The sequence below is a fragment of the Amaranthus tricolor genome, chromosome 13 (assembly GCF_026212465.1).
Source record: "Amaranthus tricolor cultivar Red isolate AtriRed21 chromosome 13, ASM2621246v1, whole genome shotgun sequence".
NCBI lineage: Eukaryota > Viridiplantae > Streptophyta > Magnoliopsida > Caryophyllales > Amaranthaceae > Amaranthus > Amaranthus tricolor.
This window is the reverse complement of record NC_080059.1, coordinates 6,957,372-6,985,104: the sequence shown is the minus strand read 5'-3', so window position 1 is coordinate 6,985,104 and position 27,733 is coordinate 6,957,372. Positions and strand designations below refer to the sequence as shown.

Genomic DNA, 27,733 nt, shown 5'->3' with positions numbered 1-27,733 from the left:
ATTTCAACTCATATATTTAGATCACAAGGATTGTTTAACTTTTTTTAGAGGGAAGTTATGATAAAACAAAACTTTTTGTAATGAGAAACATTTTGTCAACAAAACTTGATCAGGCCGTGCACAACGTGGGTAGATTCCGAATCTTGTGTCTATGGATCCTCGTTCACCATGCTCCTTTATGACGCTATCATCCTTTAAATCCAGACACCGCACCATGGCTTTCAGCATAATTAATAAGATTACTGTCAAATTCAATGAGAACTCATCTAGAACTTCTCTGCAAGCTCACAAGAACTCGTTTTTCTTAATAAAATCCACTAAATGCATATGAAAAACAATCACTATAAACCCATCAAAAATCAGTTCTAGTCAGCTCATATCAATTGAAATTTGTAATCAACTGATAGATAGATGTATATACATTTACAAAAGTTATAAAACAATGCAGTACACTTGGTACATCAAAACAGAAGAAACAAACCAGTTCAACAAGGTCAGCACCACTAAAATTTTCACAAATTGAACTTCTGCCCAGATCAAACAGGTTCAAGCTCGCATCTACCGGTTTCTTCCTAGCCAGAGCGTTTAAAATCAAACCACGTTCATCAGGTTTAGGTAGTGGCACGTACAAGAGATTTCCGAATCTCCCGTTCCTCCGGAGTGCCCGATCCACCACCTCAGGTCTAGCAAAATCACATAATTTGACCCTCAATTCCCAAAAACCACATGTCAAATCATTGAATCATCAAGGCTCATCAGATAGTAACTCATACCGATTTGTAGCCCCAATTACATAAACTTAAAGAAACCCACAACAATAGTGAACGGATGATGATTCAAGAAGCAGGAAAAAGAATCAAGAAAAAAAAATGTTCTTTCATGGTTATAGGCTTCTCTAGAAATATATTAACAATTCATAAATCTTGAAAAGTAAGAGAAACTTTTATCCACTCTACCTTCTAGCTTCTACAAGTGTTATGAATTAACTTCACAGCAACACCAATTTAGCTGCCTCCTGTATAGAGCTCAGAAGCATCAATGTTGAGAATGTAGAGCCTAACAGGAGGGCTCTTCGTGAGCTTCTCTTCACCACTCCCGGTGCTCTTCAGTACCTCAGTCCCACATCGGTGCTCTATTCGTGAGTTAATTTTTGGTTTCATTTATTTTGATGTGTTCAAGAAAACAGTCCCACATCGGAAGATTAATCAAACAATAACATGTTTATATAGTTAGTTCATCTGCTATTAGATAATTGTTTGAAGGTTAAAGTGAATGGGTTTTGGGCTTGCTGTTATGTGAGTCTTGGCTCAGGAAAATATTTTAAAATTTTTTTTTTTTTTTTTTTTAAACTTCATAGTCGCTGTTAGTAACAGCGACTTTCAACTTTTTAATTTTTATTTTATTTCCCCTTATTCGCTGTTAGTAACAGCGACTTACCCGAGGCTAGGCTTGGACGTACGGAAGCTTATTTTGGGACATAAGTTTTCCCGAATCTTATATTTGGAATTAAGTAGATAAATAATCTCATTTATTTTAAATTTTCAGGAGGAGTTAGCTCAAACAATAGAATAAAAATCAGAATTCTAAAGGGTTGATAATTGATAATGTACCTAAACTTTTGAGGCTTTTGAGGCCAAAGTTGGAGCTTTCTTTGATCTTCAGGATAAACAGTAAGAAAGAGTCTATCATTCCAATTCAGAGACGTATTCCTTGCAATAGTTGCAGCATTCCCATATCCATTAAAGAAATCTTCAGCTATTGAGCATTTTAGTCTCTACTCTAATGGAAGTCCATAAAATTGAGTTTTTAAGCTATTAAGCATTCCCATATCCATAACACTTCTACACAATTTCTTTGATTTTTACCGAATTTATAATTGAGTTATTTCTTTGAAATAAAGGAATATAATTTCATATGGTTTACTTTATGATTTTTTTTTTCAATTTTATTGCTCAAATATCCATTAAAAGTTTTGGTAAATCACTCTTAACCCAATGCCAAAAAACAACTTATAACTAACAATATTTTTTAACAAACGTCTTTCATAACAATTAACTTAACAATAGATAAACTTAGAAGTGTTCAAAATAGACCTAATAATCCGAAATTTACTAGACCTTATAACCGAACCCGACTTGTAAAATGATTTACCATGATGTGAAAAACAATAGGGACGCAAAAACCGATTTTAACCAACCCGAAATACCTAATCCGAAATCAACCGAATGACCCGATTGAACACCTCACAACTCAGTCAATAACTCAAGTCAAAAATAAACGTATGCCACTTAATGCAGCGAGCACATGGTATTCTTTAGTAAAAGGCGAAAGAATAGTTCGCTGTGTGCTCACTGCGTGGTAGCGTGAGAATAAAGAGAAGCAGGTTTTGTTGTTTATATGCATAGCATTACCTTGCTCTTTTTTCTTGACCGATGTGGGATATTGTGCTTTCACTAATCTCTACAACAATGTTTTTTTTTGGAAAGTACTCCAAAAATGTAGTATTTTGAGAATTAGAAATAAGAAATCCCTTGTTAACAGATCTTTACATTAGAGTAAGTTAGGATAAGTAGTAATAAAACTGAATTTACAAAATTTTCAATGGGTTAATAAATGGGTTAAAATATGGGTCGACCTGACCTGATTGACCAATTTAATAAATGGGTTAAACAGGTTTTTTTCGGGTTTAAATATTCAACCTGAACCTAACCCATTTAATAAACAGATCAAGTTGGGTTGACCCATTTTATTAATTGGGTCAAAAATCTATACCCAAACCCGCTAATTTTGGGTCGGTTTCAGATCGGGTTAGCAGGTTGGGTCAGCTTTTGCCAGCCCTAAGATCAGTAATAACATTGAGTTAACTGTCAATGATAGTCTGTAACTATAACTCTATAACTCTATAAGATAGTTTGTATTAGTTTCATTCACTCCAATAGGTCTAGTTTCGAACATTATTAAGCTTTAAATTAAATACGATCAATTATTAGTGTAATAGATTTATTATTTTAAAGTATTCAAGGTCACTAATAAGTATAAATACATAATATCATATAAAATGGTTATGATTACTTGATTAATCTAATTCACTTTATTATACATAATAAGTTTCAATTATCAAACTTAGAAATACAATCGATTATTAGTGTAATAGAGTAATGTATATTCTAATAGCTTATACTCCCTCTAATTAAAAACAAATGTCTCATTTGGAATTTGCATAAATTCTCCCTCTAGTAATATATTCTAAATTTCTAATAAGTTAATTATAAGCCTAAAAAGAAATCGAGATAATTACTCTGAATTGGAGAGACTATTAGTTTAGCCTTTAGAGTACTCAATAAAGCTAATAAGTCTAAGTACGTAACTAATAGCCTATGAGATAGTTTAGATTATTCTTATTCATTCAAACAAATCGAGTTTCGATTATCGAGTTTTAATATTCAATCAATTATCAAAAGTAGCAACATGATGCATTATTAAATAATAGTCTCATATATATATATATATATATATATATATATATATATATATATAAACTAATTGAAATAAATTGATCTGCCATAAAATGAGCATACATCAATTAAAAACCCGACTATTAACTTATTTCGATATTGACCCGATCAATAGTTGTCCGTAACCGATAACTACTCGAAAAATAAAGCTCGAACCCGATTTGTGCCCGAAAAAACCGAACTAATGTAAGACCGATGACAACCCGAGCTCGATTGACACGCGACTTGAATTTCAACCGATAACAAACCGGTTTGAACCCGATAATGCGAACAACCGTTGTTAAACCGACACGTAACTAACCGATCTGACTCGAGTATGACCCGTTGTTGTATACAACCGAAAATTTACCGATTCGAAAACCAACCGAGCCGAATTACTCCCGTCCGAAACCGACCCGATGACCCGAATGAACACCTCTACACTTTACTAATAATGAAAGTTGACGTTGTTGTGGTGACACATGATGGTGTCAAGAGCAGACTTTTTGACATGAGGTATGTACCTAAGTTTGAGAGAAATTGTTTTTCATTAGGTAGGTTAGAAGCTAAGGGGTGCTCTTTCAAGGCTAGTGATGGATCCTTGAAAGTTATTAGAGAGAGCATGGTGCTCGTGACAGAAAGAAAGAGAGAAAGCAACTTGTATATACTATAAGTTAGTGGTGGTTGCTTACTCCATATGTTGATGAGGTTGTTTGTGGGTCACCCAATAAGATGAAATTTGACGACGATAGAAAACTTATCCTTGAGAGGAAATTGTTGGTATAAGTGTCAAATCTCCTTATATGGGAAATAATTTTAAACATCTCATAACCCATTCTATATATTGCACATTAGAAAAAGGTTGAATATACAAGAAAATACAGAGGTTGAGGTTTAAATTACTATTCAACTCTTTTAACTATAACTGATTATAAACATAGGAAGTATACATAGTAGTTTGCGAGTACTGATCAAACAGAACCTCAACGAATTTTTTTTTGGATTTAATAAATTACACAATATCAAACACCATTCAGGGGTTCTATGGTGTAGTGGTTAGCACTCTGGACTTTGAATCCAGCGACCTGGGTTCGACTCCCGGTAGGACCTTTTTTATAAAAACTTTTTATTTTCTAATCCCTATATAGCCAGAAAGTCAAAATTAAGAAAGCTGATGCAATGGACTACTTTTTATTGTAGTGTTATTGCTAATACTTAAACTTAATAAAAAAATTTCAAATTTAATAACTTAAACGTATTCCTCTAATTAGTGATTTTTTAAAGCTAATATGTTTAATGACATCCTCTATGATGTTCCTGGAATTGTATACTTGCAAGTAAAAAAAGTTAGATATAACAACGATGTCGAAGTCTTCATCTTAAAATATTGAGATCAACTATATAAACTAATAAATTTAATAGATTAGCTATATAATCGTCCACATAAATTCTCATTCTTTATTCATTTTGATTTTAAACTAATATGCAAAAATATATAGTTTTGTTTCTTTTTACTTGCAACTCACCTTCATGACACAAAATTTGAGCATGGATAATTAAATAAACATATTGTTGAAGATTGGAATAAGATAGAATTAATAATTAGTTATTTTCCAATATTCTATGTATCTTTTAGTTGGTTAAGAAAATATTTTCACTTACTAATATGAAATTAATTATAATTTTATTAATAGAGATTAGTGGAGGTATCAAAATAAAAAAAATTAAAAAATAAAAAAAAATGAATGAATAAAAAAAAATTTCATTGGGCTTGTTTTCTATCACATATTGGCTAAAAAAAATTTAATCATCAATTAGAGATAGAATAATTTGTTATGATTTATTTTATTTTGATTAATTTATTCATTTATTATGTATATAATCTCTTCCTTAAAGCACGTGTCTAAATGATAAATTGCAATAAATAAAAAAATCAAACTAAAGTTTTATTTGATTGTAAAAAAAATTTATAGCAAAGGAAATTAGTTCAATATATGCAACTAAAACTAATTTGTTCAATACCCATATCCATATCTGCATCTTATACTATAAAAAAAGCTATAAAATTCATCCCATTCCAGAAAAATAGTTGTTTAGATGTAATCAGTAATCACCAAAGCAATTTAAAAATGTCTTATTTTTTCAGGCTTGTTATTAAAAAAATGAATATGATATAGGGTTGTATATGAAAAAAAAACTTGTATTTTATTTATGTAATTTAATGTTAATTTTGCTTTGAAAACATAAGAATGTAATTATACTTTATTAGCATCCCATTTATTCTTTCTTTGAAAGTTAAAATAATTAATTTTGTTTTGCAATTTCTAGATAAGATTCTCTTGAAAAATTAAAATTATTGATAATAAAGACAATTTATTAATTTTTATGTATAGCCCTAAGGGTTGTATTACCCTTAATTAAAAAGAATTCAAAGTTTATTTTTTTAGGGGGAAATATAGGTTTGAAACTATATCAAATTACAAATAAAACAAAGTCATCAAAATAAAATTAAGTTTAAACTTCTATATCAAAACAAAATAAAACATATAATTAAAAATACCATGCATTAACACGGGTTTAACATTAGTATATTACTATTAACAATAGAAATCTGCAAAACAAAATCAATAAGAGTATTACACAGTAGAAGAGAAAATCAGTAATACAAGTTTCAGGATATCCCAAAAACTAAAGCAAAACATAAACGAGCTTACTTGCATCGTCAAATTTATGGGCATTTATGCATCGAGTTGAGCACAAAGATGAACTTTGCAAGTGGCTAAACTCATCAAGATCATGATCATCTAAGGCATTGATTGGAAGCGCTTCATGATCAAAATGCTCATGTCAAGATATCGTCCAGCGCAGTTTTGAAGACAGGATGATTCGCTGGAACTGAACTTGCTCCCGGGGCTACCTGTGATACATTTATCCCAGCAGGCACTCGTCAATTTTGCTACCATCTCATTAACCAGGGCTCTCTGCTTCTCTTGCTGCAAAATTGTTCCAACTTCCAAGTCAAATAAAAATGAAATCAATAGATTGTCAATAACATACTCCACGAAAAACTTTATTTGGTAAAGAATTTCAGGAAGAGCAGAGAACTTGAACTGAAAACAATTCCCTATACAAATTTAATACACTTGAACTGAAAACAATTGACGTTTAGTTTAAGTTTGTTTGGTTCAATAGAAAACCTCCAGTATCTAAAGAACTATGGGTTTTGTGTAAAATGTAAAGGAAATTGTTTCCCTATATTGGAACTGAACCCACTTAATGTTGCTCCCTAACCTTTACTCCCAAATCACAACCAAACAATAGAAAATGGGGAAATGAGTTTTCCAGGAACCCCGCCTTCCCCTAAGAGCAGATAACTCCCAAATGTTTCCCCTCACAATGTAGGTTGGCACGTTTTGCAAACTTGCTCCAACCATGGCAAGAAAGGTAAAAGAAATTTAGGCAAGTAATTCTCGAGAGTATCGGGTGAGAGAAGGATTGTCTCAAACCTTTACTGAAAACCCAAATGTACAAGGTGTCAATGGAACAGTACCATGGGCTGAGGAATAACTGACAAGTAGTAAATCGGCAACTAAATGAGTGGCTTTCAGTTCTTAAGGGCTAAAAAATAACTCTCCCTCTACCCGTATCAACATTCCAGCCATTGATGATGCTATTACCCTGAAAATAGAATATCTAAATTGATTGAATCCAGAAGTTTGGGAATTGGTAAGGTTAAGATTGATGTAGAAAATAATGTTGAAGAGGTGGACAACTGAATACCTTCTGTAATCTGTTTTGTCTTGGGTGCAAAACCTCCTATCAAGGTTATGAATGGTTTCGTTTGCAGGGTTTGGAAGAATGTAAGTTGATATATGAGTGTGGCAGGTAAGAGGTTTTTCAGGTGAGGTTTGGAACTAGGGAACAAAGGGATCTAGCCTTGAGGATGGTCGGGCTTATGTTGGATAAGAAACCATAGTAAAATTATGAAGCCAGATATGGACATAAACAAAGATTATTTAAAAATTGTGCCTGTGTGGATACGGATTCACAAATTGGAGGTCATATTCTGGAGTAGCAGAAGTACAAGGAGTTCTTAATCTTCATCAGGCCACTGAAAGCATTGATAAATTATCCTACATTAGGGCATTGGTGGATATAGAAGTTAAAGGGGAATTTCTGATTTTATTACCTTTGTTAATGAGTATGATGAAGTGGGCCAGTGTTCTGCAACAAACGTAACAGTTTGGTCACATGGAGAGTGCTTGTAGGTAGGGCCAACAGAAAAAATGGCTAAAAAAGGGCAGGAGCTCCTATTATGGATGAGGATGGTTTCCAGCTTATGACTACATCTAACTTTACTATGGAACCTAATGTGGTTTGTGAAGGGGGCGAGGTTACTCATACTCTAATGGAAAACTCTTTTTCAGGATAGAGGAACTGGAAAACAGATGAGGAGGACATCAGTAACAACTAACAAGGACTGATGATGGGTGGTTAAGCTAGGGGTGGTTAAGCAATGAGAGGTGAAGTATTCATCTCTGACCACATATGTCTATTTGGTGTCTATGAAAGTTGAAACAAAGGTTAAGAACTCTAATTTAGGGCCTTATTCCTTAAAAGTTCGCCTTTGGTGGTGTTTCAACATTAACCTTCCTTACTTTCTTAGCATAAAAGGGGAAGGACAGTGATATGGTGGAAGAGTAAAGAATTATTGGTGGTAAAACTCAGACGAATCATGTGAGGGTTGTTCATGTGATGGGAGAGCAGTTTGTTTGTACCTTCATTTATGGAGACATTGATAGGAAGGAAGACCTTCTAGGATGATCTGATAGAGTTGGGTAGAGGTGTCTGGGAATCATGGTAGATTTTGGGAGACTTCAATAGTATTACAAATATGGGTGAGAGAGTCGGCGACACTGAGACTGAGTGAAGTTACTCTAAGGGATTGTTTGCAGAATACAGCTTCTTAAAGTTACTTGGATTGGACTAATAAGCAAGCTCGTTCGAATAGGTTTCTTTCTACATTTGATAGAATTGTTAGTAACAATCAATGACATGATGTTTGAAGACTTTTCCGAGGCTTGTTTTCACCTGGAGATCCTTTGATCACAACCCTGATATAATGAGGTTTTTCAAAGATCAAAAACGAGGAAACCTCAAAGTGTTTTTTACTTCTAATGCATGAGAGAGAGACAATTTTCTTGAGTTGGTGTTCGGTCTATTGATGTTGGATGTAAAAGTCTCCAGTTGTGAGAGAAGTTGAAAGCAATGAAGAAGGTTCTTATAGAGAAACAAAAGTTTGGACCTGACCTTCAGGAAGCTTGTGGTAAGGCTGAATTTTACTTCAAGCCTCAAGGATGCCTAGGAGAACAAGTATTAATGTCCTTTGGATCCTAAGGCTGCTTCAAAAGAGGACGTTACTCAGAAGTGGTGGAAAGCAAGAGTGATTACTTTTCTTTTTTGCAGTAAAAAGCCAAGTTGGATTGGCTCAAATTTGGGTATAATTGCACAAGGATTTTCTTTCAGAGCATCAAAAGGAAAAAACATAAGAAATACGAATATTGTCCTGCATGATGAGGGTAAAATGATTTATGATGTTTGGTGTATGGAGTACTAAAACTTATGAAATTGATTGGTAAAATGATTTCTCCTACAGGAGTAGTTAATAGGGGACTTAGTCAGGGAGATCCTTATCTCTTCCACTGTTTGTTTTGTGTATGGAATACTAAAACTTATAAAATTGGTCGGTAGAATAAGAAGTTTAGGTTTCATCCTATGTCCAAAAGATTAAGATAAATCATATGTGCCAGATGATCTTCAGTAAAGGCTATAGCAAGTCAAAATTTCAGGATTGAAGGTCAACAAATCTAAGTCAGTCATCTACATTGCAGGCATGAAACCTAGTATGGTGGATAAATGTGTTCCTCATCTGGTTTTGTTAGAGGCTCAGTACCTTCATATACCTAGGGATTACCATGTACACTAGAAAGTTGTATGTAAAGCATTCTAAGCACTTAGTGAAAACAATTACAAAGAGGATCAAAAGTTGGTTTACAATAAATCTTAAATTGTGCAACCAAGTTACAATTGATTATTCAATTCTAATGGGTCTGACTTTGTATTGCGATCCGTTTCTTTTTCTACCAATGGTCAATAGAATTTTTAAACTTCGATAAATGCAATTATTTGCGCTTCTTTGCCTATTTTAATACTCTTTTTATGAAGTTTAGAGGCGGTTTAGGACTATTTTTGGCTCGTTTACTCTATTTTATGTCTTTGGACTAAGTTTTGAGTAAATGAGTTAATAATGGTAATTCCTGAGTAAATTTGTACAAAAATGTGGCTAATACTATTGCAAGGCACTATACAATGGAAGAAAGTGGTGTTCTAAGAGCTAAATGAGGAAAAGAAGAGACAAGGATAATCTCAAGCATAAGTATACTCGACTTTGGGAAGTCATGCCCCAAAGCTGAGTCGGCAAAAGATACTGGAAGCATTACTCAAGACAGCACAAAAGACAACTCGACTTTACTGAAGTAAGAGCACACGCCGAGTCAGCGTTTCATACTGGAAAGTTAGGGATATCTTTAAGCTCCTGAATTTCTATTTGAGATCTCAGGAGGAAGCTTATTCTGATTTTGTTGATCTCTTGCATTCGAGTCAACCTTTTCAGCAATGGACAAAGATGATATGGTGTAGAGTTATGCTATGGCGTAGCGTTTCAATTCCAAAGCATATGCTTATTTGCTGGTCAGCTTTAAACTAATCCAGAAGACTATAGAGTCATATTAAAGCAATGCGGTATTGTTAATGTTTCATGTGATATTTAGGGCATGGGAGTGCTTAGGTCCCACCATAAATTATAATTTGCACTAAATTTCTTATATACAACATAGTAAAAATGTCAAATATATGAGATAAAAATTGTTAAATTTTATTCATCAAATTATCATGATTTATTTTGAGGACCCCATATAACAAAAATCTTGGTCCGCTGCTGCTTGTTGGTTCCTTAGTTGAGGCATAATGTAGCTTAGTATTTTTGTTGTGGTGAAAAAAATTGTTTTGTTTACCTAAAAAAGTTTTTTCCTTCTACTTCTACTCCCTAAACTTTACTCCTATGTCATAACCAACAATAGATGACGGGGAAAAATCCACTCAATCCGTTTAGGTCTAATTCATCCAATATCCAAACCCATGGGGTCAAAACTTCCCATGCATGCCCAATATACATTGTTATGAAACAGGCATCTTAGAATCCAATAATGTTTGGACGATCATTCCTCAGTTACACTCTGTCGGAAAACAGAACCAATTTTGAAAAAGAAAAAAAACAAACAAATAATCCCCGATACCCTAATTTTTACACAAAAGAATTCAGCTTATACACCGGGTAAATTCAAATTAGTAGAAGTACTATGCAGGAGAATATATTTTTTGCTGAAGTCAAAATCTCACCAAAGGCTTCATGATAAGTGTATTTGCACTTATAATGCTTATTTTTACCCTCCTTTTATGATGGTTTAGTAGTATTATTGGTGGATTTTGATAGTGGTTCTCATATTTTCATCTTATGTGATTAATATTGTGTTCTATGTAATTTTGAGGCGAAAATCGGAGTTTTATTAGGTTTTTGGGAGTAATAAGAGGATGAGGATTTGGAGAAATGGCCTAAGACCCCAAAAGAAGTGAAGAAAACGAGCTAAAAAGTCCCAAGGGGAAAGTAACGAGTCGTAGCTAAGTTATGTCAAAAGTCACAACACGTCGCTGAGCAAAAATGAGATCAAAAGGTAAGCGACGAGTCGCCCCAAGAAGCCATGACTCGCCGCCAAGTCGTTGATCTGTTGAATGAAGATCAAAGAGTATGCGACGAGTCGCTGCATATTTGTCACGAATCATCGCCAGTTCACTGAAGTCAAGTAATCAAGGCAGAGAGTATGCGACGAGTCGCCCCTTAGGAGCAACGACTCGTCGCCTGTTGCTGAAAGTCACGTGCTTGCGGTTTCTTCTAGAATTTCAATGTTTATTTTATTTTTTTAATACAAAAAAGGGTAGTTATTTTGAAATTTTTCTGTATAGATAGTTACTAGAAGATAGACCAAGAAAAAGAGGAGTTGAGTTTTTTTCATACTTCTTAGTTTTTATTTTATAATCTTCATGCTTTCTCTCTTAGAGTAGGAATCCTTAGTTATCAAACGGAGTTTTATTGCTTTCCATTGCTACTTTCTACTTAATTGGATGCAATTTATGGTTGTTTATGCTTCAATTAGTAAGTTATTCTACCTTGCCTTTTAATTATTAATATTCATCATGTTTATAGTTGATTTTATGTTTATTAGCATGATTAGTGAGTAGTTTTCATTTTCTAGGGTTAGGGATTGAACCTATAAGTTAAGTATAATTTGATTATTAAATGTGTCTATGAAATTAGGATAAAAGTGATTGAATTGTGCCAATAACCTTAAATTAAACATGCTTTGTTGGACTAATCAATAGAACTAGCGTGTGAAATTAGTATCAACTTTGTTTTAGGGTAAATTTTAGTTAAACTCTTATTAATTCATTCAATAGAACTAAGAGTTGTTCAAATGTGACCCAATCCGAAAATCCGAACCGAACCGAAAGTTAACCGACCCGAAAATATGTTACTTTTTTATGTTTATTGAACCGACATTGTCTGAACCGAAGTTGTGCCCAAACCGATTTACGACCAAAAAGCGTAAAATCGAACCCGAAATGCGACCGATTTTTATAACCGACATATAACCGTTAACCGAGATTACCCAAACCTAATAGTGACCGACCCGAGTCATACCCGACCCGAATTATGCTCAAAACCGAACTTGATCCGGCTAAAACCGACTTAACCAGAACGAATTTTTAACATAGAGGTATGATCGACTCATATTCAATCATCTTATTAATTAATCTAATAAAGTAATAGAAATTTTAATAAATTAAATTTTATACACACATGATTTCATATATTTAGAGTTAATAATCAATAGTCAATATTTATTTAACTATTTTTAATCAAATTAGATGAAAATGATAAAACTTTAATTTTAATTTACAGTCAAACAAGTAAAAATAACAAAGTAATAATTACTAACTGATTTGCATTTTAACTATTTTGCCTTAACTAAGGGGAATCTTATCATCAATTAAAAAATGTCTAACAACTTAATCTGATATTGACTCGATCTATAGGAATTAGTAATTCGTAGCCGAATTCTATTGGAAAATAATACCCGAACCCGATATGTACCCGGTAAAACCGAACCAATTATTATCGACGACAGTCCAAGACCGATTGACTACTCGACACGAACTTCAACCAACACCGAACCAACACTAACCCGATAGCTCAAATAACTGATCTTCAACCGAACCGTGACTAACCGACCTGACCCGAGTGTGACCCGCCTTAACACACATCCAAAAAATAACCGATCTGAAATACAATTGAACCGAATGACACCCGTCCGAAACCGACCCGATCACCCGAATGAACACCTCTAAGAACTAGCGTATGAGAATCGAATTAATAGGGTCTAAATCTAATAATTAATCAATAGAGCGAGAGTTAGAGATTAACAAGATTATATTTAATCACATAATGAATCCGACATTTCATAAATACTAATAAGAGTTTGAAAATACAAGAGTTTAGGGGATTCCCAACGCCCTAGATACCTTCATCATATAGTTTCAACCCATTTTCTTATTGCATTCTTAGTTTGTTAGACAAAAATCAATCAAAATTTGTTCTTCTTAAGCAATTTAGTTAATAGGAATTAGCGAATTATTTATCCCAACTTCCTTGTGTTCGACCCGCAGGCCACAACCACACGTACAACGTGCGCTTGCGGTAAAATAAAATTTCACATCACTTCATCTGCATCAACTTTGCTATGGTAGTTCAACTAATTGAACAGCATGTCAGTGCTTAAAATATGGCATGCAGGATGTGGTATTTATGTATTATCAACAAAAATTTTGTTATTAAGCAGTCTAACTTCAAGCACTTTGGCAACAGAAGATGGGTAGCATTACTGTAATTAGACATCAATAAGTTCAAAACTACAACACCCAATAAAATACCACAATAAAATTTACTTCCTTAAGATTATACAACTTCCAAGGCTCCATCATGCCGACTCAACTTCTCAAGTAAAGACCACTTTCTAGCAAAGATTCTCCCTTTATCAACGAACTCTTAAAACTAATAAAATTGGCATGGGAAAAAGAGAGATATGAATATAATAAAAGTATACAACAGGAAGTCAATGAAAAAATAACCCGGATCCTAATATGGACAAGGTAAAGGCCGAGAAGAAAAGGGATGCAACTAACTCAAAGAATGGGAGCGAAACCAAAGATAACAAAAACTAGAAACCTCAATCCAACAAAATTCTGCAGCCAAACTACTATTCATGAGCATACTAGTACTTCCATCCATTTATTAGTAATCCACATCACTCCTCAAATTCAAGAAAGTCCACCATCAATAACCTAACTACAACCCGCAGAAACTTCTTCTAGCACATTATAACTATTTATTTAGTCTTTTTATTTGCATCCATCTCATTTTGCCACTACATGATCCAGCTCCTCAAAATTACATAAATAAAACAATATCATTATAAGACTTATACAAAAGTTCCACTATGACAACTTCCAAATAATCTTCCCATTTACTATCATAGAAACTTTATGTTATTTTAAAGTTTTAGACAATCAAACCAGCACTATTTTCTTTGAGAGGGCGGGGATTTCCCAGCTTCCACTAAAGATCAAGCAACTAAACCTAAATGCTTATTTACAAATATTCATTTGAATAAACCATCGATATACCACAGATTCAGACAGAAAGCGCAAACTGTATTATTAACCCCACTTATCTACAAATCCAAAAAGCTCAATTTAATTCCGTTTTAACAGGCCCACCTCAATTTCGTTTAAAATAAGTTCTAATAAGTTTAGATAATCATTTTCACTACTGAATAAATTCGCATTAAATTCAATGACCTAAATGCTTATTTACAAATATTCATTTAAATTAACCATCGATATCCAACAGATTCAATAACCTAAATCAGCGCAGACTGTATTATAATTTCGCTTATCCTATTAACCCCACTTATCTACAAATCCAAGAAGCTCAAATTGATTCAGTTCTTCTAACAGGCCCAGCTCAATTTCATTTCATTTCAATTTCATTTCAAATTAGTTCTAAGAAGTTTAGAATATCATTTTCATTACTAAATAAATTTGCATTAAATTCAATTCAGTTCATACCTAAGCCCCAATCTTGGGAAGAACCAATAAAGGCGGGAGAAAATACATCTAATCGACAAGTATATAGATTGCCCCATTAAGATTCAATTAATTCAGAAAAACAATCTACAAAGAAACAAAATCAATAGTAAATGAAAAGTTAAAAATAGAAGGGAGAAAGAGAGACGTACTTCAAGAAGATTTTGCAATTCAGGTGAATTAAATGAAGAGTCCATGGTTTTTGAAGCTCTTTCTCGCTTAATCTCTTAAACCTTGCTCTTAAACCTTGCTCTTAAACCCTGCTCTTAAACCCTGCTCATAAACCCTACCTAAAGTGAACAAAGTAACTTTGAAATAACTGATATGGGGAAGATGCGTATGGGCATTTTAGTGGCGAGGTGTCAAAGACCGAATAAAATAAGTTTTTTTTAAAAAAAATTCTAATAAAAAAAAGGTTCAGCAAATTTAATTTCCATAATAAACGTCTTTGTGTCCGAGTCTATGAATAGTTTGTACGTTGATCTAACAGCGGACATTATTTTTATTCTATTAGTAACAGCGAACAAAAAAGACAATGTCATAGCCCTGTAAAGAACAAAAAAATAAATATGTAACATGCTTTTTTGGTCTCTTACAATGCTATAATATTATCTCCCTTATATTCGCTGTTAGTAAGAGCGAACAAAGAATTTTGATTTTTTTGACCAGTTTCTCTGTTTGCTGTCAATAACATAACAAATATATTAAGATACGGTTCGTAAAAAATTCATCTCTGTATGCATACATAATTAATTTGATAGCTATTTTATTGTATTTTATGTTATTATTTAACATTAATAAAGTTTAAATCAAATCTCCCCTAGTCATGACTTAGGTTTGTCTTGATCTTAAATTTCCGCTTATAATATGGAAATTTAATCTTATATTTTGGATATGGAATAATTTCCGCTTATTAATAAAGTTTAAATCAAAGCTGAGACATTGTATAATGTTGAATAAGAAGTATTAAAAATGTGGGCCTGTGGCATATGATCATTACACATTTGGTTTTAATATTATATAATTTACACATTTGGTTTTAATTGATATTATATAATTTACACATTTGGTTTTAATTGCAGCTGCGCTTGCATAGTTTATCGGTTGCATTCGAGTCGATATGAGGCCTGATAAGTCAAATCAGCCTTATTAATCCAATTCAAAGTCCACAAAAGACTTTAAATATCTAAAGATAGATTCATGAATTCGTATACAGTCAAACATCTAGTCTAAATAGATAGCTCGATCATCAACAGATAATTCGACTCAATTGTACGATGTTACAAAAGATCCACTAAGGCGAGACACAACTATGAATATTGCATTTCTCCACGCAGAACAAACACTTTTGACTCTTTGCTTATTGCTAAATCCATCAAGAGCAAATAAGCACTCTAATATAATTTAGGTTTCATTTAAACATTAATTGAACGAATTTATCTTATCGAATATAGATCAATGTAATACTCCCTCCTATTCAGCTTATGTGTCCCGTTTCCTTTTATGGTCAAATCACCTTAATTGTCCCATTTCTATTTTTGATATGGGTTTTTGACTTTTATGCCCTTAGTAGCTTTATCCTATTTTCAATTATACCCTCCATTACCCATATTAATTTTCCTCCTTTACATTAAAAACCCATAATACTACTCTCTTTCCTACTTTTAGAGTCCCACTTTTGACTCTCCTTAAAATCCGTGAAAAGTCAAATGGGATTCTTAAGGTGAATAGGAGGGAATATAAAATAAACAATCTATAACTTCATTAGTCGATATAGAATGTATATGTTGAATTTCTCACCATTATCATCAAACACAATTTTAATTTGTTGACTTTTGTATTCCATATCAACATATTATCCCTCTACCTTGAAAACTCAATTATAATCTTGACATTTCCAACAATCTAAATCTATTCGGTTTTAACAAATTCCATTGGCTTTCACAACCTTTAAAATCATTTTGACATTTTTTACAACTATATCTCCTACCCGTGACTTTCTCCCTTCTCAATCACTACAAAGATTCAAAATTTGACATCCATTCACACAACCTCATAAATCAACATCCTTAAACTTTGAATTAATCTTCACAATATACCAGCACTAACTTCTAGAATAAGTATATACAATAGTTGTCCGTTTAAGCATTAGGCCTACGTATCCATAGCATTAACAAAGCGGTTTTGAAAATTTTAAGAGTTGTATGTAAAATTTTTATTTTACATCTTATTTATAGTAAATATATTTATTTTTATTAATAAAATTAACATATTTCTTTTTTTATTAACTTTTTCATATACGGGTGAAAAAGGAAGCCATGTGCGGTCAATCATCTCGCACACCCTCAAACATCCCTTTGCTTCTATAACAAGTATATACAAAAGTTTACCGTTTAAGCATTAGGCCTAGCATCCAATCATACAAGTACTAACTTCTAGAACAAGTATATAAAAATAAAATTGTCCGTCCAAGAATTAGATTTACGCGATCAACCGTAGAGAATGCTCGTTCAATCGAGCGCTACTATTAATTTTTTATAATTGTTCATATATATATATATATATATATATATATATATATATATATATATATATATATATATATATATATATAAACTTTTTCGTTCAAGCTTTCTTACTTCCAAATATGACACATATAACTAAATCCATAACTAATGACAAAAATATGAAAAGGAAAACAATCTTAACCATGAAGTAAAGTACAAAAGCTAGAGCAAAAAATAGTTGATAAAAATGAAAGGCTTTATCGGTGCTTCATACTATACTTTAATCTGGTTTAACCTTTATTTAGATGTACAGCTCATTTCATTATAAAAGGAAAAAAAAAGAGAAATTTAAATATTGTGCAAAATCTTAAAAATTAGTCCTCTTGGCCTACTACACGTCAGTTGGGAGAAATAGTCTTTAGTCTTTACGACTCATCCATGCATAATCCAACGTTAGCAATTAGCATAATAATACTAGCTAGCATAGTAGTATGTAATTGATGACGGGCCATGCCCGATGGGCTCATGAATCGGGTCAACCTTGGTGAGCTCTTGAACCTGCCTTGTGACTTGTGAACTAAAAGAAGGGAGAAAAACTACACAATAATTTTTGAAATTTTTATGCTTAAACATAAGTCAATTGTAAATTAATATTTGAGACCTGAAATTTCAGAGGATCTTTTGGTGTTGCATGTTGGACATCCTTGCTACAAGCTTGGAATTAGATTTTAACCTAACTCAAAACAATAAAATTAGGTTGGGATACGTGTTTCATTATTCTTAATTTATTTTTCATTTTTTAAGGAGGAAGTGGTGACTGGTGAAAACCGAACATTCCTCATAAGGGTGAAAGATAAAACTTACTAACCCATGATTTTTCATTTTCCATCTTTATTATTAAGCCTATTATTTTTAATTATTCATGAACAAAAGTATTTCTTCCTATATGATTCTCACATATGTTCCATTTAGATCTATTAAAATTTAATCCGACTTAAAATTGACTAAAAATTTGTGGGTCATAATCAAATTTTAACCTATAATCCAAAAATGAACAAACTCAAAGATACAAGAAAAATTAGGTCTAACCTACTGAAATCCGAACCTAACCAATTTGACATGTTATCAGTTCAATATCATTATTTTCAGTTACACGTTACTTTTATTTTCACGTCATCATTTTCAGTCGGCACTCACTATATTTTTAGTCAATTTTTATATTTTGAGCCAACATTTTATTATTGTGGCTTTAGGATATGTATATTGGTCCTTTTTTAAAGAAATTTATTTCTTATGATTAATTCTTTATAAAATATGTAAATATAAAAAAATTAATGATAATATATAATAATATATTAAAATCTTTAATTAGTTCGATTTAGACTTGACCTAAAATTAATCCAATACACTCAAAATTTGCCCGACTAAAAATGACTTGACCCACCAACTGCACCACTCAATCGACCATTTTGAGAGGTCTGGATTTTTGTTTCATTTGTTGTTCGTATTCATTTATCCAAATATATAGTCCGTACTTATTAATTTGATCGTCTAACTCATATATTTGTTGACCAATAAACTCTATATATCATTAAGTAATAATAATAATAATCATTAGTTTAATTATCAACATAACCTTTTTTCACCACTACAACACATTTTTAACGAGATAAATCTAGTGACATTTAATTTAAATATTATAATTTTAAATTTTTAATGATATATATAGTGGATTTAGTAATATTTATGAGACTCTTAGCAGTATAATAAAAATCATATTAAAGTTTTTCGTAACATAGGATATATTGACATTTTTCATAAATGTCACTATAGACTATAGTAACAATTACATATGTCACTAAAGGCCTAATAAAGTATCACTAAATCACTTTATGGTAGAACTTAAAATAAAAACCAATAATTATTACATTAAAAATATTAATCAGTGACATTTTCTTAATATCACTAAATCTTATATGACACAAAAAGTTAATTTTATTGTACTGATTTGGCCTTAGTTTATATACATAAAACATAATAAAACAACTTAGAGTTAAATTAAAAAAGATTGACATGATTTTGGAGCCAATTTAGAGCAATTGAAAAGTAAATTTGTTGATCCGGACAAAGGATCTTAAAAGGAGATTAAAGATACCATAATGTAATTCAAAGAAATCTAATTTTTTATTCAATAGTGTCCTCATCAAACCATTTATTAATTGCTTTAAGTTAGGTGAACCACGACATACTACACTTCTTTTGTATATAGAAAGAAAGAGTCTGTGAATACTACTCAAAATTCCCTCAAAAATAGACCATATAATAACTTCATCTACAAGTAATTATTAGAAATAATATAAATTTTACGAATCATCACATAACATTATTGTGAAAGGAAAATGAACAGATTGCCACCAGGATTTCGATTCCAGCCAACAGATGAGGAGCTTTTGTTTGAATACTTAAGATGTAAAATGTTTTCTCTTCCTCTCCCTGCTTCTATCATTCCTGAGGTCTCTTTTTCTAACTATGATCCTTGGGACTTGCCTGGTATGTCATTTTTTTTCCTCTATCTTTTTATATTTCATAGTTTAATCATCGTCATCATCATATCAGGATCTAGGACGAGATATGAAAGACGGTATACTTTATTTTTATTGAAGAATATAAGGAGATTAGATATATTTTATTCTGTTTCATTGATATATTTCACTTTGATTAAAATAATAAAATTAATATGAATGTTATGATAACAAAACTTAAATAAAATGGCCAATAAGACTACTATATGTCTAAGGGCATGCTACATTATTACTTTTATTTGCTTGTTGCTATGTTAGTTTGTTGAAGTCACTAGTGCAAGTATTTTAAGAAGACAATGTCCATATAAATTGTATGCTAACTAGCTAATTACAGTTTACACTAACCAAGCTAAACCACTCTAAAATTAAAAGATTTGAAATAATTATCAAACTGTCAAGGAACCAATTTAACCAAAAGCTTAAATTGATGGTTGAGGCCCAAGATATGTTATATACTCTAACACGCCCAGACCCCTCACACGAGAGCCCATTGGGCAAGAAGAGTGGATGCGCAAATGCGCTGAATATTCTTCCACTTTAAATGAGGGATGATTGAGATTCGAACCCGTGACTTCTTGTCACGCAGACTTTTGATACCATGTCAAGGAACCAACTTAACCAAAAACTTAAATTAAAGGTTGAGGCCCCCAAAATATGTTATATACTAAAAACAAACTAGTTTCATATACTAGTTTTTACCATCGTCATTGTATTCTATATATTCCGTTTATAGAAACTATTTATGATCAAGAAATGAGAATGCGACAAGTAAGAGTCTTGGTATGAAAAACTATGCAACCCGCTAGGGTTTATATATACAAGAAATGAGCAACAATTTTTAATATATTTGAGTTCTCTATTTTGACGCTATGAACATTAACAGCGCTGCTTGAAGTGAGCACGCAAAACTTTTATTTTACGCCTTATTTATAGTAAATATATTTACTTTATTAATAAACTTAACATATTTCTTTTTTGATTAACTTTTTCATAGACGTTGAGCGGTTTTAGTATGAGTTTAATCAGTTGATTTAACTGAACCCAACCATTTACTTAAGTTTAAAAAATTAAACGTAGCTTTAACACATAAATGCATATAATATGAATGCATGATTCATTTATGCATGTAATAGGTGATTCCATGGAAGAGAAGTATGTCTTCACCAAGAAGGAAACAAAATACAAGAACAAGAGCCAATATAAAAGGGCAACAAGATCCGGTTATTGGGATATTATTAATGGTTCGGAGAAACATATGTTTCCTTCTCCAAACACAAACTTAGGAAGGATGATAATGAAGGGCATCAAAAAAACTTGGGTGTTCCATTTTGGAAGATCTGCTAACAATCAACATCCAACTCATTGGTTCATGCATGAATATAGCTTAGCTCTCAATATTGATCATGTAAGTTTCATTTCCTAAACATTATATTGGATCATTCATTATTAATTTAATTTAAAGTTAATATTATCTTACGAATCTAACTCAACTAAAAAGCTTATTAAACTAATTATCATAATCGTGGACCTCGGATTTTAACTAACGCCACTAAGGGGTCTTCCATATTGATCATAATAACCTAACAAAAACCTAACAAAAAATTGATAAAAATTGGATGGCCTGCTGTTTTTATTTAACATATATATACTATTAGAGTATATAACATGAGACCTCAATTATCAATTTAAGTTTTCAGTTAAGTTGGTCCCTTAATATGAAATTAAAAGCCAATGTGACATGAGGTCATGGGTTCGAATCTCATCCACCTCTCATTTAAAATGAAATATTCAGCCTCAAGTATGAGGACTACATCCACACTTTTAGCCCAAAGGGTTTTCATGTGAGGAGGTGTGTTAGAGTATATAAGATATCCTGAGTTTTCAACCATTAGCTTAAACTTTTGATTGAGTTGGTCCCTTAACATTTACATATGTTCAACATTTTTTACAATTACTCTTAACAAATTAAGTATAGATTAGGAATTATGATCCTTTGGAGAGTTTATTACTTAATTGAATTTGTTTGATAGAAAAAAAAAATTAGGGTTTTATTTTTCATTTTAAAATAGGCGTTTTAGAATCTTATATAAGTAATGGAGAGAAAGTAATCAGCAGAATCCAAATACACAATCTAGGCCTCAATGTACGTGTGTCAATGATTATAGTTTCAAAATATATTACATATGTTATCTCATATATTTTCTAATAAAATTATTTCGTTTTTGTATTTTAACACAGAATTACGATAGTAATTATAAAATAGAAGATTGGGTAGTTTGCCATATATTTTTTAATCAAAGAATGGAAGAAGATAATGAAGCTATTGTGCTAGATGATGGTCATGGAAATTATAATTTACGTACAACTAGTTGCATGTTTAATGACATGGCATTGTTCAACCATTCAAGCCCTTGTTCTTCTTCGTCTTCGTCTTCCTCAAATTCAATTATTGAAGATTCTTCAAATGACTTACAATCTGATGAAGAAAGCAGTTATTTTTCGTAATCATTGCTTTAATTTGCTGAGAGTAAATTACTTACAACTTTCTTCAAATTACTTTTATTTTGTAAGATAGCTTATTTGTATTAGAGTGTAGGTTGAGGGATGGAGTAGACTATGTGAGAATCGAATTTAAAATCTTTCCTGAAAAATGGTATTTATTTCCCAATTTTTAATGGCCTTTGTTTTATTACTTAATTTTCTATTATATCACTTTATTGCCATTTGATCACGTGAAATACTACTACTCAATAATAATAATAATAATAATAATAATAATAATAATAATAATAGTAATAAATTGAATGTAACTGCCAAACTGATTGGATTTTATGAAAATTATTTACTTTTTAGACCATCATGTCAATTTTTTTAGATTAAAGGTAGGCTGAAAAAGAGCGTTAGGTGAAAATTAAACTCAAGGTTTTTCATAAAAAGTAATACTTACTCTCTAATTAAGAGAAAATTCAATTTTTGTAACAGGAGAAAGTATCAAATTTATAAAACTAAAAGGACAAAAATATTAGCTCTCTGTATATTCTCCTTACAAACTTAAAAACAAGCGAGGTGACTCACTGATTTAGACGAGTTAGTATAGCATTTATGTTTTTTCATAATTTCTTTAGGAAAAAATGGGTGAAAAGCTAAAACCCATGAAAAAAATACTCTCATTAGCGTTTTAACAAAAATCTTATTTTACAGTCGGTTTAAAGTTATTAAAACAAATAATTTTAACTATGTTTAACCAAAAAAAATTAAAAATCAAAAATTAATAAAAAAAAAAAAAGAAAAGTCATTTGCCAATCCTAATATATTTTTAGTGTTGACTAATAGTTGGCACCAAAGTCAATATACTTGATATGAAACGTGTTTTTTGACAACCACATGCATTGACTTCTATCACATTAATAAAGCATAAAGTCAGTTCATTTATTTTATTTTATGCTGCTTAAGTGCTAAGAAACATCCATGCTAAGGAAGTAATAAAAGTCTAAAAAGAGGGGAAATGTAAATGTAACTTTATTTTTGAGTTCTTGACAAAAAAGCAAGTGAAAAGAGTGTCCCTTGCATCATAACTTTTTAATTATAAATTATTGTTTTCGTTTTATATTATTTGTTATATATTTGACTAATAAGTTTTCACAGTTTTAATCAAAATGTAATAAAGAATACTATGAAACAAAATGAGTATATTATTTCCCTTTTTATTGTGGGTTGATCTCTATCAAACTATCATACAACCATAATCTATGAAACACATTTAAAATTGCACACTGCACATAATATAATATATTAAGAGTCAATCCAAAATGTTCTCTTTATTATCAATAACAAAAATAAAGTTTGGTTTATTAAATCCTCTTAAATTCTAATTAAGTGGAAGTAATCGATGATATTAATAGAATAAAATGTTTTCATTTTTCCCATTTACGAAAGACATGCATGATGCAACGATACATAATCATCAAACTTACGATGCTACGTATGCATACTTTTGGGAGTACCATACTTCTCAATTCTCTTCTTTCTACGGTACACAAAAAAAAGAAGATAGGGCAACAAAAATACAATGCATACACCCTGATCTTCCTGTATTCGATGCAAGAACTAGTCCCTCTTTTTCTTAAAATAAGCTAGTCTCCTAGCTAGAATTGAGATGATCCTCCTAATCAAGTAGGGGGCCGCATGCATATAACGAATCAAGCAACTGCTTCTGATATTAATTGGTGGGAACGATTGTTGGTACAACTACAAGGAAAGTTGTATAAATTTTGCATGTTATTCTTTATACTTTTCCCCGCTCCCTTTGGGATTGCTGTCAACTTCAACTTATTTATCCCTCTTTTGTGCTTCTTTGTCACTCCTACTTTTTTCAGTGCTGCCACCTGTTCCTCATATTTTAAGAAGAAATAATGTTAGAGGTCGATGCCAACGTATAAACACATGGTGCACTTACTTAAAAGCTTTGAAATTATGTGTATCTTATATTTCCAAAAGTTTTGGGGCTTTGTACTAATTAAATTCTCTAATATATGTTTGGAAATGACGATTTCATTTGAAAATTAAGAATTGACTCAACGATAGCGTATGGAAATTATAAAAAAAAATTCAAATATGAATCTAGTCAATTTCAACATTGCTTTAAAAGTAATTAAAATTGAAAATTTGAGAATGACTTAGCAAACCTAGTTAATCATTTTCAAATTATTAATTTATGATTTCATAATTAAAATGTAAAATTTGAAATAAAAACGTGTACCCAAACACAAACTTGAAGAAAAGTAATGTAAGTTATGTAAATTTATACATGATCTGAGACCCTTTAATTTAGAGATTGTACGGCCTTATTAGAGTATATAACATATCTTAGGACTTTAACCATCAGTTTAAACTTTTAGTTGAATTGGTTCTTTAACATAGTATTAAAATCAACTATAACAAAAGATTACTAATTAAAATCTTAACCACCTATCATTTAAATTTTTTAATATTCACATAAAATAATTTTATTTTACTAGAATATGTTCTTGGTATAAAAATGAAGCCCTCTCGTCCTACTCGATATACGACCCTGACTACATTAATGCATGTGGGTGCTTGTGTAGGTATGCTTGCTTTGCATGCCCATCCTATTACGCACAAATATATACTTCCTCTAGTTTTTACCCATTTAATTTTTCACGCTATTTAATGCATAATGTTAATTTTTATTATCTTTTATTTTATATTATAAAAAATTCTAAAAAGTTAATATTATGAAAATATGCATTAAAACGAAGCAAACAAGATCTCACTTGACTATATTTTACATTATACATGGAGAAATACATATCAAATAGAATCAGTTGATGAAGAATAGTTGCTACTTCTTATAGCAACTATTAAAATCCGGAGTACGTATACAACAAACGCTCTAGAGGCGAGGAAGAGTACACTTACCTCATTTGATTCTTGACCTATGCACTCTTTATCATCTTCCTTTGATTCTTCCGAGTGCCCTGCAATTTCTAAAGAAAAGATACAAATTTGATATTTATTTCATCTTTCATAAAAAGAAATAGCAATATACATCATAGTCTATGGATCAAATCACATTTTGTTTGAAAATATTTGTCACTATTTACTTAGAGCTATAAAAATAGGAGAATATGCATCAATATTATTTTAATATTTAAATTTACTTTTTAAAAAATTGACAAAAATTTACGGGCTCGTGTGGGCAGGCATATGACCGTTAGTGGGCTTATGTACGTGTACGTACCCATATAAGATGAGAATCATCAACTACACACTAGCTTGATTAGTTTTTTTTTACAAAATCATATAGGCTTTAAAACTTATATGCTAGTTAACATCTCACTAAATTGCAGATATGAGATTACATATGGACATTTTCTCAACAAAAATACATCATAAAAAGTAGATTAAATAAATTTTGTATACTCTCCTACCACACTTAATTTGCATTGATTTTTATTGTGTATTGTCTTATCTTTATTGCATTATTTCCTTATTTGAAAATCCACCCCCACAACATACTTGTAATCTTTACCCATTTAAATTTTCTTTTAATATCATTCACACAATTTATCTTCTTTTCATTTAATATCACATTTATTACAAAATATCACAACTTCTCAATCCTACTTTCCTTAAAATCAGTTCTTTTCTCTTTAATTCAATCTCACCGAGACAGATGGAATATTTTTATTTTCAATTTATGGAGCTAAAAATTAATAGATTGTAAAAGAATTTACCTTCAAGCTCATCATCAACAGAATGAATGCAATAAACTCGAAAACTAGGAGAACCAGGACAAACATTCATGTTCTCAACTTCTTCAAAGTTTAATTCCTCCTCTTCTTGTGATGATGAATCCTTAGACAACATTTTCAGTTCTTGCACTTTTATTATTTTATCATCATCTTTTTCTTCCTCTTTAATATCATTATCATTATTTACCTTATCATGATCACTATCATCATGATCATGATCATGATTTTTATCAGGTAATAAACTTGAAAAATTAACATTATTTTCAATAGTAGGAATAATAATTTGAGGGGTTGGAGGAGATTGTTGGGTAAATTGAAAAGATTCATCATCATTCAATGGAGGCACAATAATTTGTTGATTATTAGGAATATCATTATGATCATCATGATCATCATCTTCTTCACCTACGGAATCCCGAGAAATGAGGATAGCATCAGCTGCAAGGAGCTGTTTTTTAGAAAGGCCGCCATGCCTCCTAGCCGTAAACTCCTCTAGTCGTTGGCGGAGCATGGGTCGGAGCCCGAACTCTTGTACGTGCTCCGACTTTGATACCGCGCAACCCATTTTATATTTTCTTCAAGTGATGTTACGTACACATGCACAACAAAGAAAAAATAAAAAGGGTGGGATAGATTCTAAAGGAGACGGGAGTTATTTAATTTTTATTTTTTCCTAAAAGTTTTTTCAAATTTTAAGAAGGAAAAATGTTTTTTTTGAGGATTATATTTTACTTGAAATATTTTGTGAATGAATTGATTAGGGGTGTAACGAGTTTTTCGTCATATTTGATAACAATGGATGAGAAAAGGTTATATAATGGATTTTTAGTTTACCATCACTTTTGATTTTATGGGATAAATTATTTTTAAAATAATTCACTTTTTTTTTATTGAAAGCTTGTAGTTATCCCTCACAATTACATTTATGGAATATTTGATAGTCGATATTAAATGGTGAAAATGATAATGAAAATTTAATGTAATTTTGGTGGGAAAATCGTCTCTTGACAATGCAATTTTAATGATCATATTTATTTTACTTCAACCATTTCAGTTTTTACAAAAATTTGCATTCGAATGTATTATCATTTGGAAAGGTTGTATTAAGTGGTAACAAAAATTAGAAACAAAATAATTTTTTATCATCAATTGTTTATTACCATGAAAATAATATCGTTCATTTCATGAAAATTTAAAAAATATAAATATATATATATATATATATACATATATATATATATATATATATATATATATATATATATATATATATATATATATATATAAGAATGATAGTAGTAGAAAAGCGTGAATTCTATGAAATTAATTTTTTTAATAATTAAGCCTCAAAAAATTCGAAACTTTGAGTGATTGCTCATAGTGCTATTGACAGGGTCGGATTTGAGTTAAAATCATAGAGAATAGGTGAACAATTTCGTTACTAGTTTACATTTAATGGTTATTTCTTGAGTTCTTCTCAATGGGGAAAAATACAAAGTAAATTGGGGGAAATGAAATTTTAGAGATGAGAATGTGAGTAATTCAGAGAGTGAGTT

The 27,733-nt window shown here is 31.2% G+C and overlaps 3 protein-coding genes and 2 non-coding genes across 5 annotated transcripts; 2 read left to right on the top strand and 3 right to left on the bottom strand.

Moving 5' to 3' along the window:
• Nucleotides 1-2,249: 2,249 nt before the first annotated feature.
• LOC130799036 (U5 spliceosomal RNA) lies at nt 2,250-2,361 on the bottom strand. The gene has a single exon (XR_009039183.1). It is a non-coding gene; the product is annotated as a U5 spliceosomal RNA (small nuclear RNA).
• Nucleotides 2,362-4,532: 2,171 nt separating this feature from the next.
• Nucleotides 4,533-4,604, top strand: TRNAQ-UUG (transfer RNA glutamine (anticodon UUG)). Its single transcript has one exon. It is a non-coding gene; the product is annotated as a tRNA-Gln (tRNA).
• A 1,456-nt stretch (nt 4,605-6,060) lies between these two features.
• LOC130798306 (mitochondrial import inner membrane translocase subunit TIM8) lies at nt 6,061-15,154 on the bottom strand. The gene is made up of 2 exons (XM_057661238.1): nt 14,966-15,154; nt 6,061-6,487 (listed from the first exon to the last, which is right to left on the bottom strand). The coding sequence occupies exons 1-2, from the start codon at nt 15,008-15,010 to the stop codon at nt 6,299-6,301; spliced, it is 234 nt and encodes a 77-aa protein (XP_057517221.1). The 5' UTR covers nt 15,011-15,154; the 3' UTR covers nt 6,061-6,298.
• A 4,390-nt stretch (nt 15,155-19,544) lies between these two features.
• LOC130798305 (NAC domain-containing protein 83-like) lies at nt 19,545-22,583 on the top strand. The gene is made up of 3 exons (XM_057661237.1): nt 19,545-19,870; nt 21,036-21,307; nt 22,141-22,583. The coding sequence occupies exons 1-3, from the start codon at nt 19,720-19,722 to the stop codon at nt 22,405-22,407; spliced, it is 690 nt and encodes a 229-aa protein (XP_057517220.1). The 5' UTR covers nt 19,545-19,719; the 3' UTR covers nt 22,408-22,583.
• Nucleotides 22,584-23,707: 1,124 nt separating this feature from the next.
• LOC130798304 (uncharacterized) lies at nt 23,708-26,856 on the bottom strand. Its single transcript, XM_057661235.1, has 3 exons — nt 26,160-26,856; nt 25,342-25,409; nt 23,708-24,287 (listed from the first exon to the last, which is right to left on the bottom strand). The coding sequence occupies exons 1-3, from the start codon at nt 26,740-26,742 to the stop codon at nt 24,102-24,104; spliced, it is 837 nt and encodes a 278-aa protein (XP_057517218.1). The 5' UTR covers nt 26,743-26,856; the 3' UTR covers nt 23,708-24,101.
• Between the last annotated feature and the right edge of the window lie 877 nt (nt 26,857-27,733).

Coding starts and splice junctions, on each gene's coding strand:
- LOC130798304 (XM_057661235.1), bottom strand. CDS start 26,742: ATGGGTTGCGCGGTATCAAAGTCGGAGCACGTACAAGAGTTCGGGCTC. Junction 25,410..26,159: donor TGTTGATGATGAGCTTGAAG/GTAAATTCTTTT, acceptor TCTTTTCTTTAG/AAATTGCAGGGCACTCGGAA. Junction 24,288..25,341: donor TAGGTCAAGAATCAAATGAG/GTAAGTGTACTC, acceptor TATGAGGAACAG/GTGGCAGCACTGAAAAAAGT.
- LOC130798306 (XM_057661238.1), bottom strand. CDS start 15,010: ATGGACTCTTCATTTAATTCACCTGAATTGCAAAATCTTCTTGAA. Junction 6,488..14,965: donor AATTGCAAAATCTTCTTGAA/GTACGTCTCTCT, acceptor ACAATTTTGCAG/CAAGAGAAGCAGAGAGCCCT.
- LOC130798305 (XM_057661237.1), top strand. CDS start 19,720: ATGAACAGATTGCCACCAGGATTTCGATTCCAGCCAACAGATGAGGAG. Junction 19,871..21,035: donor TGATCCTTGGGACTTGCCTG/GTATGTCATTTT, acceptor TGCATGTAATAG/GTGATTCCATGGAAGAGAAG. Junction 21,308..22,140: donor TAGCTCTCAATATTGATCAT/GTAAGTTTCATT, acceptor ATTTTAACACAG/AATTACGATAGTAATTATAA.